We start from the raw sequence: 19,699 nt of genomic DNA on the forward strand, positions 1-19,699 counted from the left end.
ATGAATGAGAGATGATTTGATGTGATAAATGGATGATGAATGTGTGTATTTATCGATGATTTTGGGGGAAAAATTAAATATAAATAAAAAAATACATAAAAACGGGCAAAAAAATGGCCATTTTTGAAATTTGGAAAATATTTTTTTATTTTTTATCAGTTTTTATAATTAAATACCGATTTTTTTTAAAAAATAAAAATATTCAAAGGCAACGGCTATGCCGTTGCCCAATCGTAGCACGCCACGTCAGCTACTCGCTGGCACAGACGTGCTCGATGCATCGAGCAACGCCGTGCCAGCGGCGCGAGCGCAGCGGCGGACGACCTCCTCCGTGCCGCTGGCATGGACGGACGGACGTCGTCCGTCCACCGTTGCAGATGCTCTTAAACTAACTATAATTATGAAATATAGTTGTTGGTTATTATATATCTGGAGTACATACAATCGTTATTCATAAATACTCTCTATGTTCCTTAAATATTGCTATAGTTTAATCGGACACATATTTTAAAAATGTAATGAAAAGTGAGTTGAAAAAGTTGGTATGACGTGAGTGCTACTTTTAAATTATTAATTTTAGAATAAATGTGAGTGAAGATAAGTTACTGATGTGAGACAGATGAAATTGGAAAAATGTGACAAAATTTCAGAGACGGAGGAAATAACCCATATCTTTCGTTATGTCGTGTCCAAATTACAGTAATTCACAAACTGCTACTCCTAGTTGTTTTATTTTAAAATTTGAGTAAAAAGGGGTGGATTTAAAAGTAAAAGAGTTCATATGCATTACGTATGGTAGTTTGAATTTACTATTAGTAAGTAGTAGTAACACATTTTCAATGATAATAGAAACACACTTTCACCCAGAAAGTGATTACACATTTGAGTATAGAAAAAGACCCGAGAGCATTCGCAGCACTGCTCTTAGGGACGGACAGTGTCCGTGCCGCTGGTGCGGCTCGCCGCTGCTCGCTGCTGTGCTCTTGCCGCTGGCACGGCGCTGCTCGATACATCGAGCACGTTTGTGCATTGGATTGGCCAACGGCAAAGCCTTTGGCATATTCGTTTTTTCTTTTTTTTTTAAAAAAAAATCAAATTTATTTAAAAAAATCCAAATTAAATAAAAAAAATATTTTCCTACTTCCAAATAAATTATATCTGTTTTTTCCCCACTTTTAATTTATTTTTCAAATATTTTTCCCCAAAATTCACATTTTTATCTATAAATACTCTCACTTCCACACAAAAAATTTCACACCACACTACAAAATTCTCATCTAAATTCTCTCAGCTTCTCTTATCAATTCTCAATCTTTCACTCTTACAAAAAAAAAGTCCGACTCCGGCGATCACCCCTCCGACTCCTGCGGTTGGAACCACGAATGGTTCGGCTCACAACCATTCCCTAGTCCGGAAACACAATTTTCGGCCCCTCCTCAAACCCAAAGTTCTCAAGTTTCGGGTGGCTACCAGCCTTAACCGGTGGATGACCAAGATGCCCCCGATGGGCGATACGGGTGGGCACCCGAACCCAAATCAGGAGGGAGCGGCAGCTCTCAAACTCCTCCTCTTCCTACCCCTACTCCTCGTGGTGTCAGCACCTTGTACACTCCGACGGAGGTGGATCAATTATTCAAAATCTATTTGATTATCTTTGAAGATCAGGAGATAGGCACGAACCAAAGCGGGGATAGGTTTTGGTGGCGCGTCTCTCGCCGATACAATGAAAACCGCCCAGCTGGAACCATCGAGCGCAATGAGAGTATGGTGCGTAATGCCATATTCAGAGCCAACGAAGAAATCCAAAGGTTTCAGGGGTATTACCTTCAGGAAGAACTGTCGGCGGGGAGCTGCAGGAGCGAGCTCGACATCATCAGTGCCGCCTTGGCGACCTACCAATCCCTAAATTACAAACCATTCAAGTACCTCAGCGCTTGGCAGGAGGTGCGTGTGCATCCGAAGTATAGGGGAGGCGTATCATCTTCCTCCAGCTCCTCCAGCAAACGGTCGAGGTCGGTATCCCTATCCGACGCCGGCGAGGATGAGGTGGCTAGCCAGCTCGTCGGAGCTAACTTGGATAGCCCCGATGCCGGCTCGAGCAGTTCCCAACGCCGGCCGCAAGGAAAGTTTAAGGAGACGATCCACCGCCATCGCGCCGCGACTCCATCCGCGCCCGCTCCCGCTCCCGCTCTCGCTCCCTTTGTGCCACCTCAACCCCCCACCAACTCGTTGTGGACCCTTTTGGCCCAACTCAATATGGCCGATAGGTCAAATATGACCCCCGAGCAACTTGATTCACATTTGCCAATGACACGGGGTCTCCGAAGAACATTGGGGATAGGGTCAGAGGAATAGTTTTCCACGAGAGTATTTTTTAGCCTTTAATTATGTATTTTTTATTTTTTAGGATTTTAATTATGTATTTTTAATTTTTAGATTTTACTACTAGTAATAATACATTTTCAATGATAATAGAAAAACACTTTCACCCTGAAAGTGATTACAGATTTGAGTATAGAAAAGACCTAATAGGAGTACTATATAAGGGCATCCAAAATAGGGGCGGCGCGACGGCCGCCCCGGAGACGCGACAGTCGCGGCTCTCTATAGTGAGGAAAGCGTCCGCCCCGGCGTGGACGGATGGAAGGGGGCGGAAGCGCCATCGGCGACTACACGGCGATAGGAGAGCAGCGCGGCGATAGGCGCGCTTGTCTACTGCGCGGCCATCCGGCACGGCGGCCGCTGGTTTTTTATTTTGTTTTATTAATTTTGAAATTTTTATTATAAATACCCCTCCTCCACACACATCTTCACACCCATTTCACTCTATCCACTTTTCACTCTCTAATTTTTAATTTTAGTATTATCTCATTTCCTAATTATTTACAGTCCGATATTTTTAATTATAATTGAATTAAAATATAAAAAAATAAAATTAAGTGAAATGTAGTTAAAAAAAGTGTCCACTATTACTGTGAAAACTTTTTTTTATGGCCGCGGACAAATCAGAAATGACTGATGACAAAAAAAGTGGCTTTTCCAGGGAAGTTTCCACCCTATCGTGGATACCCTTATTAATTGAATGGACACAAAAAATGAACAGACAGCCATGTTACTGAGTCAACAGAGATCTAGATAGAGAAAATCAAGAGAGAGAGAGCGGGGGTGAGAACATCCGCAGCGGTGAGTGGGTGGCGTCCGTCCGTCCGTGCCGCTGGTGCGGCGCACTGCTGCACTCTCGCCGCTGGCACGGCGCTACTCGATGCATCGAGCAAGTCCGTGCCAGCGAGCAGCTGACGTCAGTCTCCATGCCATCGGCAAACAGGTCGAGGGCGTGCGCCAGAGCGTCGAGAGGGCAGATCCGGATTCGCCCTCCTCATCGTCGCCGACGAAGACCGATATGAGAAACCTGAGGTCAACTCTCATCTTTTTCTTTTCTTTTTTTTTACATGCTTATGCTTGTTTATTGTGTGATTTGTGTAATGAAATAAAATTTGAACATTGAATTTGGAATTAACAGAATTGTGAGAACACTAGTCTATTTTTGAATTTTTTCCTTTTTCAGAAACAATAATCTCAAAAACTATTAATAGAATGAAAACATTAGAATCCATGAGCAATAAAATTGTGAGAATCAAAACTAGCCTAATTTAGCTAATATGCTTGAGTTCTTTTCAAACAGGTTCGGCCTCCAAGAGTCAAAGATGTGGTTGGTTTCGAAGATTTGAGCACAGAACTGATCCAAAGGCTGACTACAGAAACTGACTATTTTGATGTCATTTCTCTCATCGGAATGTTCGGTCTTGGCAAGAAAACATTGGCGTGGAAGATCTACAACGATCCACGGATCCTCTACGAATTCCCCATCCGCATTTGGCTCTCCGTATCTCAGCAGTTCTCAGAGAAGGACATCTTCTTCGCCATCCTCGAAAAGTTCGTCACCATAAACGACGACCTTGGTGCCAAAGACGAGCATCACCTCTGTTACAAAACTGATTCTGAAACTAAGAATTGAAGAACACTTTTGATTTGAGAGAAAATTGTGGAAATCTTATTGAAACACTCTTGGAATCGAGCTGAACAAGAAAGTGAGAGAGGAATGAATTGAACTAACTAACTAACAGCCTATATATGAAAAACTAACAGCTAGTACAATCAACGGTCCAGATTAGAACTAACTAATCTAAGGAGATCCAACGGCTGCTGAACCTCGACGGCTTCATCATTCCATTTCCAGCTCGTGAGCTCAAACAAGCTCAGTAACTCGACGATCAATCACACATACAACAATCCTCCACCTTGATTGATCCAAGCTTACTTAGACTTCAGCCTGCAAACATTCACCAACTTCTTGCATAGATCAAACTTCTCTCTCGGTAGAGGCTTTGTCAACATATCTGCGGGATTGTCATCCGTGTGAACCTTGAACACCCTCACACTTCCTTTCTCTACCCCTTCTCTGATAAAGTGTAAACGGACATCTATATGTTTACTCCTTTCATGATATACCTTGTCTTTTGCCAAGCAAATCGCGCTGTTGTTGTCACAGCCGATTGAGATAGCATCCATTTCACAACCAAAATCTCCAGCAATCCCCTTTAGCCAGTAGCTTTCCTTCACCGCTGCAGTCAGCGCCATGAATTCAGCTTCAGTAGTCGACAAAGCAACTACACTTTGGAGACTTGATTTCCAGCTAATGGCTGCTCCAAACATAGTAAAGATGTACCCGGATTGTGACCTTCTATTATCAAGATTTCCCGCAAAGTCAGAGTCACAAAAACCGACTATGTCATCTCCCTCATACTCATCATCTCCCCTGAACAGAATGCCAAAGTCCCCAGCTCCTTTCAAGTACCTCATCAGCCATTTCAATGCACACCAATGCTCTCTTCCATGATTGGACATGTATCTACTGGTCACACTCACAGCTTGAGCCACATCCGGCCTTGTTGAGATCATAGCATACATTATTCCCCCAATGATGTTAGCATATGGAATCTTTTGCTTCTCTGCGGCTTCAGCTTCTATTTTAGGACACCGATCTTTAGATAGCTTGAAGTGTTGGGCTAGTGGAGTTGCTGATTCCTTAACATCGCTCATGTTGAACCTCTGTAGCAATCTTGATACATAATCATGTTGTGAGAGCCATATCAACCTCCTTTTTCTGTCTCTGATCAGATTCATGCCCAGAATCCTCTTGGCTGGGCCAAGATCCTTCATCTCAAAAGCAGCCTTCAAGTCATCTTTAATTGATTGGATTTCATCTTTGCAAGATCCTGCCAGCAGCATATCGTCCACATACAACAAGAGATAGGCAACATGAACACCATCTCTCCTTTTAATATACACACACTCATCATAGAGTGACTTCACAAATCCACAGTACATGATCATCAAAATGCTTATGCCACTGCCTACTTGCTTGCTTCAGCCCATAAAGACTTCTTTTGAGTAGACAAACCTTCCCTTCATCCCCCAGATTGACAAAACCCTCGGGCTGTGTCATATATATAGTTTCCTCCAGCTCACCATGTAGGAAGGCCGTTTTAACATCTAGTTGCTCTAACTCCCAATCCCTCTTGGCAACCACAGCAAGCAAGATTCTTATGGAAGTGTGTTTCACAACGGGACTGAATACTTCATTGAAATGTACCCCATGCTCTTGAGTAAATCCTCTAGCAACTAGCCTTGCCTTGAATCTGATATGCTCTCCATCAACTGACTCTATTTTCTTCTTAAAAATCCATCTACAACTCACAACTTTCCTGCCCTGGACCTTCTCAACCAGTATCCAAGTCCCATTTTTAAGGAGAGACTCTATCTCCTCTATCATAGCAAGCATCCATTTGTCAGCCTCCTTGCTCTCAATAGCTTCTCTGTAGTTGGCTGGCTCAGAATACTCCACCTCCTCAGCCACACACAGAGCATAAAACAACATCTCAGCATCTGCATATCTTGGAGGTGGCTTTATATTCTTCCTTCTTACTCTATCTCTAGCAAGCTGATAGTTATCTAGATTTTCTGGTTCTTCAACCTGCTGATCTGTGTTGGTATTTACTGGACTCTGAGCAGAACCAGGATCAGCATCATCAGCCACTACACCCTCAGTCTCCACCTCAAACTCAGCAATCTTATCAGCATGATCAGGTTTTGGAGATTCTTTGAGAAATGGCATCTGATCCTCCCAGAAAACCACATCTCTAGAGATCACAATCTTTGAATTCACAGGTTCTACACACCATAACCTGTAACCCTTTACCCCAGATTGATACCCAAGCATCACACATCTCTGAGCTCTTGCTTCTAATTTCCCTTGCCTGATGTGAGCAAAGGCTTTACAGCCAAAAACTCTATGCCCAGAGTAATCTCCATGAGCCCCATACCACCTAAAATCCGGTGTATCACAATTGATGCTTGAAGATGGACATTTATTCATCATTTTTACAACCGTAGAAGCAGCCTCTGCCCAGAACTTCATTCCCATGCCCGCTGACAAAATCATGCATCTAACCATTTCAATGATAGTTCTATTTGCCCTCTCTACCACACCATTTTGCTGAGGGTTGAGTGAGACTGTTCTGTGCCTTTTTACACCTTTGCTCCTACAAAACTCATCAAACTCCTTTGATAGATACTCCAAGCCATTATCAGTGCGCAGACACTTCAGCACTGCCCATTTCTCTAGCTCAGTTTCAGTGCACCAGTCTCTGAATTTATTGAATGCTTGTGACTTCTCCTTCAATATGTAAATCCAGATCTTTCTTGAGTAATCATCTATGATACTCATATAGTATCTGCCACCACCAATAGAATTAACTTGGGCAGACCCCCACAAATCAGAGTGGGCATAATCCAATGGCTTGGTTGATGTGTGCTTGCCCTTTGGATAGGTGAGCTTCTTAGATTTCCCAAGCATACACTCCTCACATCTGAGATGCTCCACCTCCAGCTGAGCCTTCATGACCCCAGATTTCACCAATTCTCTGATACTCCCCTCAGCTGGATGGCCTAATCTTTTATGCCATAACTCCAAGCCCTCAGACACTGAGTTGATCTCTGCCTTGAGTGGCACCTGGACCTCAGCTAGCAGATAATATAGGCTAGCTATTCTCTCTGCCTCCATCACAACCTTGCTGTTCTTCGACACCACCATTTTCCCTCCAGCAGAAGAGAACACACAGCCTTTCCTTTTAAGAAGGCCAAGAGAAATCAGATTTCTCTTAACTTGAGGTATGTATCTTACCTCTGTTAAGACTCTAACACAGCCATCCTGCATTTTTAGCCTTATGGTGCCAATTCCTTTTACATAGCATACCTGGTTGTTTCCAAGAATGACAGTGCCTGAGTGCTCCACCAGCTCCTCAAACCACATCAGATTAGAGTTCATGTGAAAGCTGCAACCCGAATCCATTATCCAAGATCCACCTATACCACCATCAGCCACAGTCAGAATTTGATTCTCCTCACTATCTTCCACACAATCAGTTGCATTAACCATTTTCTCCCTAGCATGTGCCTGCTTCCTCTTCCAAGCATGGTAATCCTTCTTCAAATGGCCAGGTTTCTTGCACCAATAGCAAGACCGAGTCTCTCTTTTATCAACCTGACCAGCCTTAGACATATCCTGATCATTCTTGAAGGGTTTCTTGAACTTGTGGTGCCTTACATTTAAGCTCTCCGTAACAGCAGAACTGGAACCCGAACCAATTGCCAACCCACTATTATGGAGTTCCTTTGCTCGAATTGCGTTTTTAACCTCCAAAAAGGTGATAGCTCTTTCCCTCCCATACAAAATAGCATCACGAAGTTGATCAAAGGATCTTGGGAGAGCATTTAGTAGTAGGATCGCTTTATCCTCATCCCCAATCTTAGCATCAATATTTTCAAGATCATCAATAGCTCTACTAAAATCCTCTAACTGCTCTAACACCCCTTTTCCCTCCAAGAACTTATAGAAATACAATCTTTGCTTCATATATAAACGATTCGAATTTCGTAAGATAGAGATCCTCTAACCTGGTCAGAATACCCGCAGCAGTCGTCTCCTTTGCCACCTCCCGCAAAACCTTGTCGGCGAGGCACAATACGATCGTGCTGTGTGCCTTGGCCTCGATCTCAACTTGCGTTAACATAGCTTTTTCATCGAGAACCCCCTTTTCTTTCTGATCCTTTGGCTTCGGATCCAGAGCTGATGCGAGTCCTTGCTGCGTCAACATCGCCTTCATCTTCATCCTCCATAATCCGAAATCGTTGTTGCCCGTCAATTTCTCGGCCTCAAGACGCGCTGCCATTATCAAGAAATCGCAAGAAAAACTCTACTTCAATCTTGAGCTCAGAATTTGAAAATTGCAATCGGTGGAAGAAATCGCTCGTCGCCTCTCTTCCCACAGACGGCGCCAATTGTTACAAAACTGATTCTGAAACTAAGAATTGAAGAACACTTTTGATTTGAGAGAAAATTGTGGAAATCTTATTGAAACACTCTTGGAATCGAGCTGTACAAGAAAGTGAGAGAAGAATAAATCTAACTAACTAACTAACAGCCTATATATGAAAAACTAACGGCTAGTACAATCAACGGTCCAGATTAGAACTAACTAATCTAAGGAGATCAAACGGCTGCTGAACCTCGACGGCTTCATCATTCCATTTCCAGCTCGTGAGCTCAAACAAGCTCAGTAACTCGACGATCAATCACACATACAACAACCTCTCCCAGATGGTCGCTGCTAGTCTCGACAACGGGAAGATCCTGATTGTGATGGATGATGTCTGGTCTACTAATGACTGGGACAGGATCAAAGCTACTCTGCCTTCCAACAACAAGATGGGTAAAGTCTTGATCACGAGCCGCGAGGAAGATCTAGGCAAGTATGCTAGTTGCCCAAGGGATCCCACTACGCTGCGTTTCTTCAACCAGAGCGAGAGCTGGGAGCTGCTCCGGCTGGAGGCGTTTGGCCATCTCGACTGCCCTTCTGATCTGCGGAATGTTGGGAAAATAATTGCAAATGACTGTAAAGGATTGCCTCTTGCAATCGTGGTGATAGGAGGAATCCTCGCCACCAAGTACTCAGCCTCAGACGTAGGCGCCACCAGAAGGGCTTGGGAGGTGTCCACGAGCGTGGGCGCCCATTTCGAAAAGGATCCACAGGATCGGATGAACACGTTTATATCTTTGAGTTATGTTTCCTGAAGATTACGAGATCCCGGTCTCCAAACTCATCCGCATGTGGATTGGTGAGGGATTCATACAACACGTGAAGCAATACAGTTTGGAGGAAACTGCTGAGAGCTATTTGGAGGATCTTATCAACTGGAACTTGGTCAGGATCGAAAAGATGAAACCTAACGGCAAGGTTAAGACATGCCGGATTCATGATGCATTGTGCGATTTCTGTAGAAACAAAGGCGGGAGAGAAAAAGAGAATTTTCTCGAAGAAATCAAGTGTAACGGTGGTGTGTTTGAACCTTCCGTTTCTGACATAAAAAACTACCGGCGCCTTGCCATCCATTCCAACTGCTTGAACTTCCTCTGTTCGAAGCCTTGTGGCCCTGGCGTCCGCTCGTTTGTTTGCATTAACAACGACGAATTCGTCTTGCCAGAAGCCAACACTTCAGCCATCCCCGCAGCTTTCAAATTGCTCAGAGTTTTAGATGTCAAACCCATCATATTCACCAAAATCCCCTCTGATATGTACCAGCTTATTCATCTGAGGTTCATTGTCTTGTCTTTCAAGCTGAAAATCCTTCCACCGAAGTTCAACAAGCTATGGAACATACAAACTCTTATAGTCCACACAACGTACCGCACGCTTGATGTCAAAGCGGATATATGGAAGATGAAGCAGCTAAGGCATTTCAAGACCAACGCATCCACCATCTTGCTCAAGCCTGGCAAGGAAAGCGAACACGGTGCAGAGCTTCAAACACTAGGCACAATCTCAGCAGAGAGTTGCACTGCAGAGCTTCTGCACCGAGCCCCTAATCTGTTGAAGCTAGGCATCCGTGGGTGACTGGGCTCGCTCTTTGAAGGAAAGATGAGGAAGCTCGAGAAGCTGGAGCTGATAAACGACGTGTATCCTAACCCGGCCTCAGAAGATCAACTGCTCGTCCAGCCTCAGCATTACCAGTTCCCTGCTACTCTCAGGAGCCTCACGCTGTGTTCGACTCATTTTAGTTGGAGTTACATGTCTACCCTCGGGTTGCTGGAGAATCTCGAGGCGCTTAAGCTGAAAGATAAGGCGTTTGCAGGGAGGACTTGGGAGGGGGTTGGGGAGCGTTTCCATCGCCTCGAGTTCTTGCACATTGATCACACGGATTTACATGTTTGGCAAGCTTCGTCGCACCATTTCCCGCGTCTTAAAGGCCTTGTGCTGCGCAACTGAGTGCATCTTCTTGAGATCCCATCTGAGCTGGCTGAGATACCGAGCTTCCAAAAACTGGAGTTGCATATTTGTCGAAGTGCTGCTGCTTCTGCCAAGTTGATCAAAGAGAAGAAGAAAGAGAAAATGGCAGTGTTCAACCTCTCTATTTTTCCAGCTACTGATGATCTTCCTTGAAAGGCAACTGATACAAGTCCTAAGGTTAGTGTTTCATATTAAAATCAATTTTGGTGATAAGATTTATTTATACTGATGAGAATATTGGTAGTGCAGAACGTGGTTCTATTTTGTTTTTGTTTCATTTGCTAATGCTCTCCTTCAAACCTTTCAAGGTGAACATTGGAAGGATTCGACTTTATTAACCGGATATATTGTTGGGCCAGTCATTTTTGTCTCATTGCAGCAAAAGGCGATTTCGTCGCCTTGGCGGCCTTACACTCCGGCCCGACATCATATGATGGGGTTCAATTAGGATAAGCAGTAGCCCGTTAAGGGGGAGGCCATAACCCACTTGCTGCCAGAAGCCCATCTCCCAAGGTCTCACACTTGTGCCTGAGAAATGGAAGCAACTACACGACAACAGTGGGGTTTGAACCCAGACTCATGGATCTGCCCCTCCATTGCCAACTGCTCTACGCCCTCGCGGGCAGCTAGTCATTTTTGTCTCAATTTAGATATATTGTTGATTCGGTTAAAATTAGTTTCACTCTATAGTACACAATCCGCTCTAATAACATGATAGAAATTGACGTGATTTCAACTTGAAATGATAGAAGTTGACGTGATTTCAACTTGAAACTTGGTTGAAAGTAGAGCGGTACATAAACTTATATATTGATTTCAATTATCTCTTTTAAATCAATGTGTGAAATTTATTTTTATTTGATTTGGCAAAGGTAACTACTCCATCCGTTCATTTTTTTTCATTTTAGGAATAATTGAGTTATTTCCATACATTTATTTTTTTTCTTTTTCTTTCTTTCTTTACTCCGTCTTACTTTATTCTCTCTCAATTATTTGATTTCTACTTTTTTCTCTCTCTTAATTTTTTATCTATTTACTAACACACTCAACATCCATTTCTTAAATTCCGTGCAAAAAAGTTTTGTCTCAATCATGAGGGAACGGAGGGAGTACTTTGTTATGTGTCAAGCTCCTTTTTTGCAAGTACAGAGTATTTGTCCTAGCGGCAATGAGCTTAGACATTATTGCATGAGGTGTCAAGTTCGAGCCCTCTTGATATCAGTTAAGAGTTAATTTAAAAAAAAAACTCCTTTTTGCAAGTTCGAGGAATGTAGGGAAAATAATTGCAAAAGGTAAAACATTTACATTGTTTTATCAGAGATAATTTAAAAAAAAAACTCCTTTTTGCAAGTCCGAGGAATGTAGGGAAAATAATTGCAAAAGGTAAAACATTTACATTGTTTTATCAGGGCACCCGCAACGCGTGCCGCCGGCGTTCCGCGTGCCGTTCCGCCGGAACGGTTTCGCCGCGGAACGCGTTGCGGCGCACCATTCCGCTGCCATTCCGTTCCCATTCCGTTCCGCGTGCCGACGGCACGGAACGCGGCACGGCTTGTGCCGCCACGCGCTGGGGCGACGTGGCGCTCCCCGCTTCGTGCGTGCTTCCCACTCGCCGGCCCGCGAGTGGGACACGTCAGCGATTACGCAATAATTAAATTTTTTTAAAAAATATATATTTTTAAAAAAAAAAAATTTTTTAAACGGTCATATTACCGTTTTAAAAGGTCCGTGATGTCTACCACCAGACTAAGCCGAAAGGGGCCCGGAAGCGCAAATATACAATGCTCCGTGCTCACTTTGGCCGAGTCGACGCACAGGTCAAAAAATTTTGCGGCATCTACTCGGCCGAAGCGGCGAACTACCAAAGCGGAGCTTCGGGCGCCAACATTCTGAGGGCGGCTTTGCGCGTCTTCTACCAGGACACCGGTCTACAGTTCAAATATGTTGATATTTGGCAGCTCGTCAAGGACGAGGAAAGGTGGGCCGGCAGTGTCCGCTCGAGCTCGGGCTCAACCTCAAAGCGCACGAAGCACACGGCGAGCGGCAACTACTCGAGTGTGACACCGGTGAGGCCAGCGAGTGTGAACCGCAGATGTTTGGGGTACGGGGGATCCAACGCCCGACGAATACGGGGGATCCAGCCGTGGGCGCCGTCGGCCGCAAGGGACGAAGGCGGCGAAGGCGGCTAGAGCGAGGAAGGGCCGAGGCGAATCAAGCCAGTCGGCCTCGGGATCGGGCTCGCGGGGAGGCTCGGACACACTTATGGTGGCGTACATGACCGCCACAATGGCGGACACTTCCCGCTTCTCGTACGCCCAATTCACGGCCTGGTGGAACGGAATTGTGTATATGGCAGCACAACTTGGCCTTCCGACTCCCCCTCAACCTCGACCGCCTCCGGAGGATGATTCGCAGGCGGAGTAGTTTTTTTTATTTTCCCACGTTTAATTGTGTGTTTTTTATTTTGTGTTTTTTATTTTTTTAGGATTTTAATTGTGTGCTTTTTTTATTTTTTTTAAGTTTAAGTTGAATTTTTTTTTAATGTTGTGTGTTTTTTAATAAAGTGTGTTTGTTTTTTATTAAAGTGTGTTTATTTAAATTGAATTGGGTTGGAAATAAAAAAAATGAAATTGAATGAATAGTAATTTAAGGAACGGTTAAGGAACGGAGGGTTGCAAGTTCCGTTCCTTAGTTAATGAATGAAGTAAAAAAGTACAGTGGGACTCTCAAATTGTGGTTTAAGGAACGGTATAGGAACAGCGTTGTGGATGGACTCACGTTGATCATTTGAGTTGGTTAGTTTTTTGGAACTTGGAATATTTTACAGTAGGAGTATATTCTTTTGCTTCCTTCCGCAGGATGTGTTTTTGACTGTTTTGTTATCTGCAACTGCATTCTAAGCCATCACCACACAGTCACAGAGTCAAACAAAAAAACTAATTCCATTTGAGTGAGAGGTGAAAACGAGAGATGGCGTACACGGCCGTGATGTCTGTTCTGAAAACTCTGGATGAGCTCCAATTTCCGTGCGACTTTCAAAATTTTCAGTATCCTGGATCTGAAATCCGCACCCTCCAAAACAACCTCACCTTTTTGCAAAAATTTCTTAAAAGGAATCCCCCCGGCATCGAAGATCTGGATGTCAGAATCCGGGAGACGATGTATGAAGCCGAAGACGTCTTAGATTCCAATCTCTCCAATTTCATGCTGAATTCGGGAAGCTCAGGCTGGGCAGAAAACAACTACATCCCGAATTTCTCTCAAGGCTTGGACGCGGTCAACGAAAAAGTTGAATCCATCGCAAAAACGGCCAAGGAGCGCAGCCCTCACGTCGATCCCCCTTTGTTGCTGATGCCGCCAGTACCAGTAGTCAGCCGCAGGAACTTGATCGTGGGGCGTGAGAAGGACTTAAAGTATCTGAAAGATCGTCTCAAGGCGGCATCTGCCAAGCTCCAAACGGTTCCGATATTTGGGGATCGTGGGATTGGTAAGACGCATCTCGTCCAAACTGTCTACGATGATCCAGACATCGTGTGGATGTACAAAAAGCGCGCTTGGGTTAAGGTATCACAGGATCACAGCAAAAAGGAAACCCTGGTTGGCCTTCTGCGCTCCTTGAAACAGATTGGTAGTGGGAAGGGTCAGGAGATGACAGAAGACGAGTTGGCAAAGCGTCTCTCCAGAGTTCTGAGGCAGGGGAGTTATCTCATTGTGCTGGATGACGTATGTAATCCCGAGGTCTGGGACAGTCTCAAGGATCTGTTCCCGGATGGAAGTTATAGTCGGGTCATCTTAATCACGAGGCGGAAGGAAGTAGCGGAGTCCGCCAACAATGGAGGAGGCGTGAAGGAAATCCAACCCCTCGATGGAGAAGAACCGTGGTCTTTGCTTCAAAGCGAGGTCTTTCGCTACGACCCATGCCCGGAGGATTTGGAGACAACTGCAAAGCGTGTCGCGGAAAACTGCAAAGGGCTCCCTTTAGCAATAGTAGCCATTGGGGGAGTTTTGAAGAAGGCTGGCCCCAAAGATTGGGAGATTGCAGCTTCTTCCCTCACGGACTGCGCAGACTGTGATGACCTCATTGATGCAGTTATGTCTTTGAGCTACAAGAGCTTGCCGCAATATGCTAAAGCTTGCCTTCTCTATATGGGGATATTCCCAAACAATTATGACATTCGCCTCTCGAAGCTCTTCAAATTATGGATTGCCGAAGGATTTGTTGATAAGAATGAGCAGTTCAATAGCCCGGAGAAAATGGCAGAGGGGTGCTTGTTGCTGCTTGTGGAAAGATTTATCGTTGTGGTCACTGAGCGGAATCCTGTTGGCAAGATCAAAACGTGCAGAGTTGATGGAGTTTATTTTGAGTTCTTCAAGAAGAAGGCTAATGAGGAGAAGTTCTTTCATGTCATAACTGACTACACCGACTCTTTTCCTGATGAAACCTGGACATATGAACGGTTTTCTATTCGTGAAAACATCCAGTTTGCGGATAGAGATAAGTTGAAGTTGAAAAACCGAGTTCCAACTGTTCGTTCTCTGCTCTTTGAAGGCGCACAAGAGCAGAATCCATTGTGGGTGCACCTAGATTTCAAGTTGCTTAAGGTGTTGGATGCTCTTAAAGTCCGGTTCTATGGCTTCCCAGATGAAATTCTCAAGTTAGTTCATTTGAGGTACCTAGCTCTCACTTATCCCGGTGAGATCCCAGAGGAAATTTGTAGGCTTTGGAACCTTCGATTCTTGATCATCCTCCGACATCGCAACAGCAAAACCTCAGAGGCTGTGTCGCGTCTGCCACTAGAAATTTGGAATTTGAGTGAACTGAGGCATCTGCAGTTGATGGGGAGAGACTTGTCGGATCCTTCCACTAGCAGTCCACGGCTAGAAAATCTTGTAACCCTTCTGGATGTGAGCACCCATAGCTGCACCCCAGAGATTCTCCAGAGACTTCCCAACTTGAAAAAGTTAGGAGTTCGGATTGAATCTCCAGCACTGGATGTTGCTGAAGACTTGAGCTTTCTCAGTCATCTCACCATGCTTGCAAGTCTTGAATCATTCAAATGTGTGGTTATGCATCCTGATTTCGCGTCTCAAGGGGCTTCTCTCAATCCCAATCTATCTTTCCCTGCCACGATTACAGAGATATCTTTGAGTGGATGTGGGCTTTCATGGGATAATATGAAGGCCATTGCCACACTGCCCAAGCTTGAATCACTGAAACTGCGATGGTATGCCTTCCACGGTACTGAGTGGAAGCAGGAGGGAGATGGGAAGGTTTTCCCAAGTCTGAGATTCTTGCTGCTTGAAGACTTGAATATACAGTTGTGGAAAGCCAGCAGTGGACATTTCCCTTGGCTGACTAATCTGGTGATTAGACACTGCTACAGATTGAGAGAGATTCCTGCAGTATTTGGCAACATCCCAGCACTTAAAAAGATAGAATTGGTTGATTGCAACGCATTCGCTTTAGAATCAGCTCAAAAGATAAAGATGGATCGACAGAGCAGAGGATATATTCGAGTCGACTTCCATTCTTCCCGTGATGATCATCAGTAGCTACAGATTGAGAAGTTTGTGTTTTGAGCTTTTTATGAATTAGTATTTGCTACTTAATTTTTTGGCATCTATGCTAGAATTTGTTATTACTATTAATTGTGTACGCTTGTTTCAAATGAGATATGTGTTCGATCATTTTCGAATGAAGAATGTGATGTCCTTTCTTGAGGTGTTAATTCTGGCTCAGCTATTGTCAAAGGGGTGTTCGAGTTTCACTAAAAGGGGAGTATAAGATTTTTTAGATTATACCGGAGTATTTTTTTGTTGAACTTAAGGTTGGGACTAATTATGATATTAGTCTTTGGGGAGCTTAATTATAAGCCATTAGAGCATTAGCAATGGAGGCCCGATGGGAGGGGCCTTCCCCATCTGCCCTCATCGCCCCACCATAGCAGCGGAGGGGCCGTCGCTCGCCTCCCCCCCTCCCCCAAATGGCCGATATATCGGCCTATGCCGATGAGAAGGGCCCTTCTATCGGCCCTCCATTGTGGAGGAAGAGCCGATCGAAGGCCCTCTCATATTTTTTCGATTTTTTTCTTATTTTCTATATATATTTCCATTTCCCATCACTTTCACTCCATCCCTCCACTTTCCACCACTCATCTTCTCACCTACACTTCCTCTATTCCGACAACTCTCCCCAATTATCCGGCGAAGGAAGCCCATACACGGGCGGAACCCAAATTCCGCCCATGTCCCAAACTCCATCCACTCAAAATCCCTACTTCAACCAACCTCCACTATCTCAGCAAAATCCCTTCTTCAACCAAGTTCCCGGTGGCAACATATTCTGCGGAGGATTCACTCCTTACCTTACCGGGAACCAACCCACGGAAGATTGGTTTCTAGACCCGCATCGCGCAACGATACAATGAGGAGGGAGTGAAGCGTAAATTGCCACCGTCTCACAAGGCGCCGGAGATTCGCAAGAATTTCGAGCGTGTCATGTTCCACATCGGTAAGTTTCATGGCATATACGAGAACAATTGTCGAATGATGACGAGCGGTATGAGCTACAACGGGATTTGTCGCTAGCCCAATTCACAAGTACCTTCAGCAGCGCCGGGTTCCAACACTGGGAAGCCTACGTGAAACTGAAGCGTCAAGAAAAATTTCGGGCGGGAATTGAGGCGGCAGTGGCGCCAGGCTCGAGGAGGACGAAGCTCGTTGGATCCCAGAGTGTGAGCAGCAGTGGTCCGACGCCAACCGACTTCACCGAGTCGGTTGAGGTAGTTCAACCCACTACTCAGCGTCTAATGGGAGTGAAAACAGCGAAGGCAGCGGCGAAGGGGAAGTCTTAGGGGAGCGCCTCCCAGTCGACCGATGGGGACCCGGAGGGTGTTGTAAGAATTGCCGGATACGCTCAGCTGCATAAGTTCTATGGGCTGTATCGAGAAGAACCAGATGATCATGTGAAGATGGACATCTGGAAAACTATCAATCAGATGAAGAAACAGATGGGTCTCCATCCCGACGCCGTGTGATCATTGATCATTGTTTTTTACATGATGATCATTTCTAGTTTTTTTGTGGTTTTCTTTTTTTTAAATGTAGGTTTTCTTTTTTACATCTATTGTATTCTATTTTCCAATCTTGTAATACAACGACGATTTGCGTATTAATATTTTTTTGCATTTAAATTTATTTAATTTGATAACATATTAAAAAAACAAGTGCTACAAATTTAAAACAAAATAAATGATGATGTAGAAATAAATTGGAAATGGGAAGGCCCTTCCATTGTGGGAAGATAGGTCCTTTGGCCAAATGCTGATATGGAATGGGAGGTCCCAACCATTGTGAGTGCTCTTAGGCCATTTGCAATAGGGCCAATAAATCCACGGAGTGGATCACCTCCCCCACATCCTACACCATTTGCTACTACAACAATAAAATAGTGACATGGGTTTATTCTTTAAAATGAAAACTCTCCTACATCATTTGCTACCCATCACTATAATAGTGCCACGTGTATATTCTTTAAAATAAGAAATATCTTACCTCATTTGCTACTCCACTAATAAAATAATACCACTCGCATATATTTTAAAATAAGTAAATTAATGATTAAAATACATTTTATTGCTCCAATCATCACCAAATTTGGATGAATATGAATTATTTTCATGTACGAGTTGCTGAAAAATAGATTTTCATTTCATAAAAAATTGAATAATAATACAATATTATATGCATGGAACTAATAAAGATCATTTAATTAAAACAAATTCAAAACAACATATCACAAATTGGATAATATAATGATTCAAATATTAAAATAACTTCAATTCTAATTAACTTACCTATGCACTTAACGTGGTGTCCTTGAAGATCCTTGAAGTTAGAGAATCAAATTGAAGCAATTTTGATGTTTTGATGCGCCGTAAAGTCAAAGTTTTAGGTGTTTGGTTTTTAGACGTGAATGATAAATAAATAACTTCAGGGGTTAATATTTAAGGTATTGTTTTTATTTTCTTTTTATTTTTATTCTCTACATGGAAATATTATATTGATATAGTAGAAGACATATTAGTATTTAATGGAAAATTTAATCCTTAATTTTATATTTTAAAGAATATACATATGGCACTATTATATTGGTGGGGTAGCAAATGATGTAGGATAGTTTCGTTTTAAAGAATAAACATATGTCACTATTTTAAATCCGCCCTACGTGATCGATGGGTTTATCGGCCCTATTGCACAAAGTTTGCAGATCCCTCTGTTGATGATCACGCCCCAAGGATAGGGTGAACCGCTCAGATAGGGCGTGCCGATCGGTGTGAGAATGGCGCTATTGCGGGCGTTCCACCGTTCGAATTCCAAAATTTATTTATTTATTTTTATTTAAATTTATTCCTAATTTTACATTATACATACCACACTTCTTATCTCATTTCATTCACCCTTCACTTCAATCACATATATCATTTGATTTTTCTCACTCTATACTCTAAGTAAATCTTAGCGACAACGACCCACTTACGGATGCCTTAGAGCGGGCCATGTTGGACTACCATATGTGGTATTACTAGCACATGACGGAGCAACGACTGTAACAACAAGAAGAACAAGTACCTAGGCCAATCCTCCATCGAAATTCAGTCTTCTGAGAGCATGTCGTAGTCATCGAATGACTAGTCGCAGACTACTTTTTCAACGAACCATGGTGGGGCCCGACTGTCTTTGCCGTCGCTTTAAAATGTGGTGGGAGATTTACTTGGGCATTGCTAACATATTGGAGGGACGTAATGAATACTTCTAGCAGTGTCCCGAAGCCAACGACAAAATGCTGCAAAAGTGCACTACTGCAATTAGGCAGTTGGCTTATGGAGGCGCAGTTCAATTGGGTAACAGAGAGGAAGAAGTAGGAGACATTGGTGGAGATCTTTTTCTATGTTGTATTTCATCAATGGTGTAATCCTCTTAATATAGAGCATTACCCTAATTACATATGGTAAGAATCTCCTAATTTTGGTGCTATCAATTATACATTAATTACATGATCATTTCCTTAGTTACATGATTTGATTCCCATATGATTTGATTTCCATATTCTAACACTCCCCCTCAAGCTAAGTGACGGCATCTCCGATACTTAGCTTGCCTATTACTTCTTCAAACACCTTTGGGTGGACAGCTTTGGTTAGGATATCTGCAAGTTGATCTTCTGAGCGGACAAAGGGCAACTCAATAATACCCTTCTCTATCTTTTCCTTGATGAAGTGACGATCAATCTC

General features: G+C 43.6%; 1 protein-coding gene and 1 pseudogene across 1 annotated transcript; both read left to right on the plus strand.

Annotated features, from left to right (window-relative positions):
• Positions 1 to 3,612: 3,612 nt before the first annotated feature.
• LOC121785233 lies at positions 3,613 to 10,559 on the plus strand (annotated as a pseudogene).
• A 2,817-nt stretch (positions 10,560 to 13,376) lies between these two features.
• Positions 13,377 to 15,959, plus strand: LOC121785234 (putative late blight resistance protein homolog R1A-10). The gene has a single exon (XM_042183618.1). The coding sequence runs from the start codon at positions 13,377 to 13,379 to the stop codon at positions 15,957 to 15,959; it is 2,583 nt and encodes an 860-aa protein (XP_042039552.1).
• Positions 15,960 to 19,699: the final 3,740 nt, after the last annotated feature.

Source organism: Salvia splendens, chromosome 21 (assembly GCF_004379255.2).
Source record: "Salvia splendens isolate huo1 chromosome 21, SspV2, whole genome shotgun sequence".
Classification (NCBI taxonomy): Eukaryota; Viridiplantae; Streptophyta; class Magnoliopsida; order Lamiales; family Lamiaceae; genus Salvia; species Salvia splendens.

Excerpts from the sequence above, each read along its gene's own strand:
- LOC121785234 (XM_042183618.1), top strand. The coding sequence starts at position 13,377 with ATGGCGTACACGGCCGTGATGTCTGTTCTGAAAACTCTGGATGAGCTC.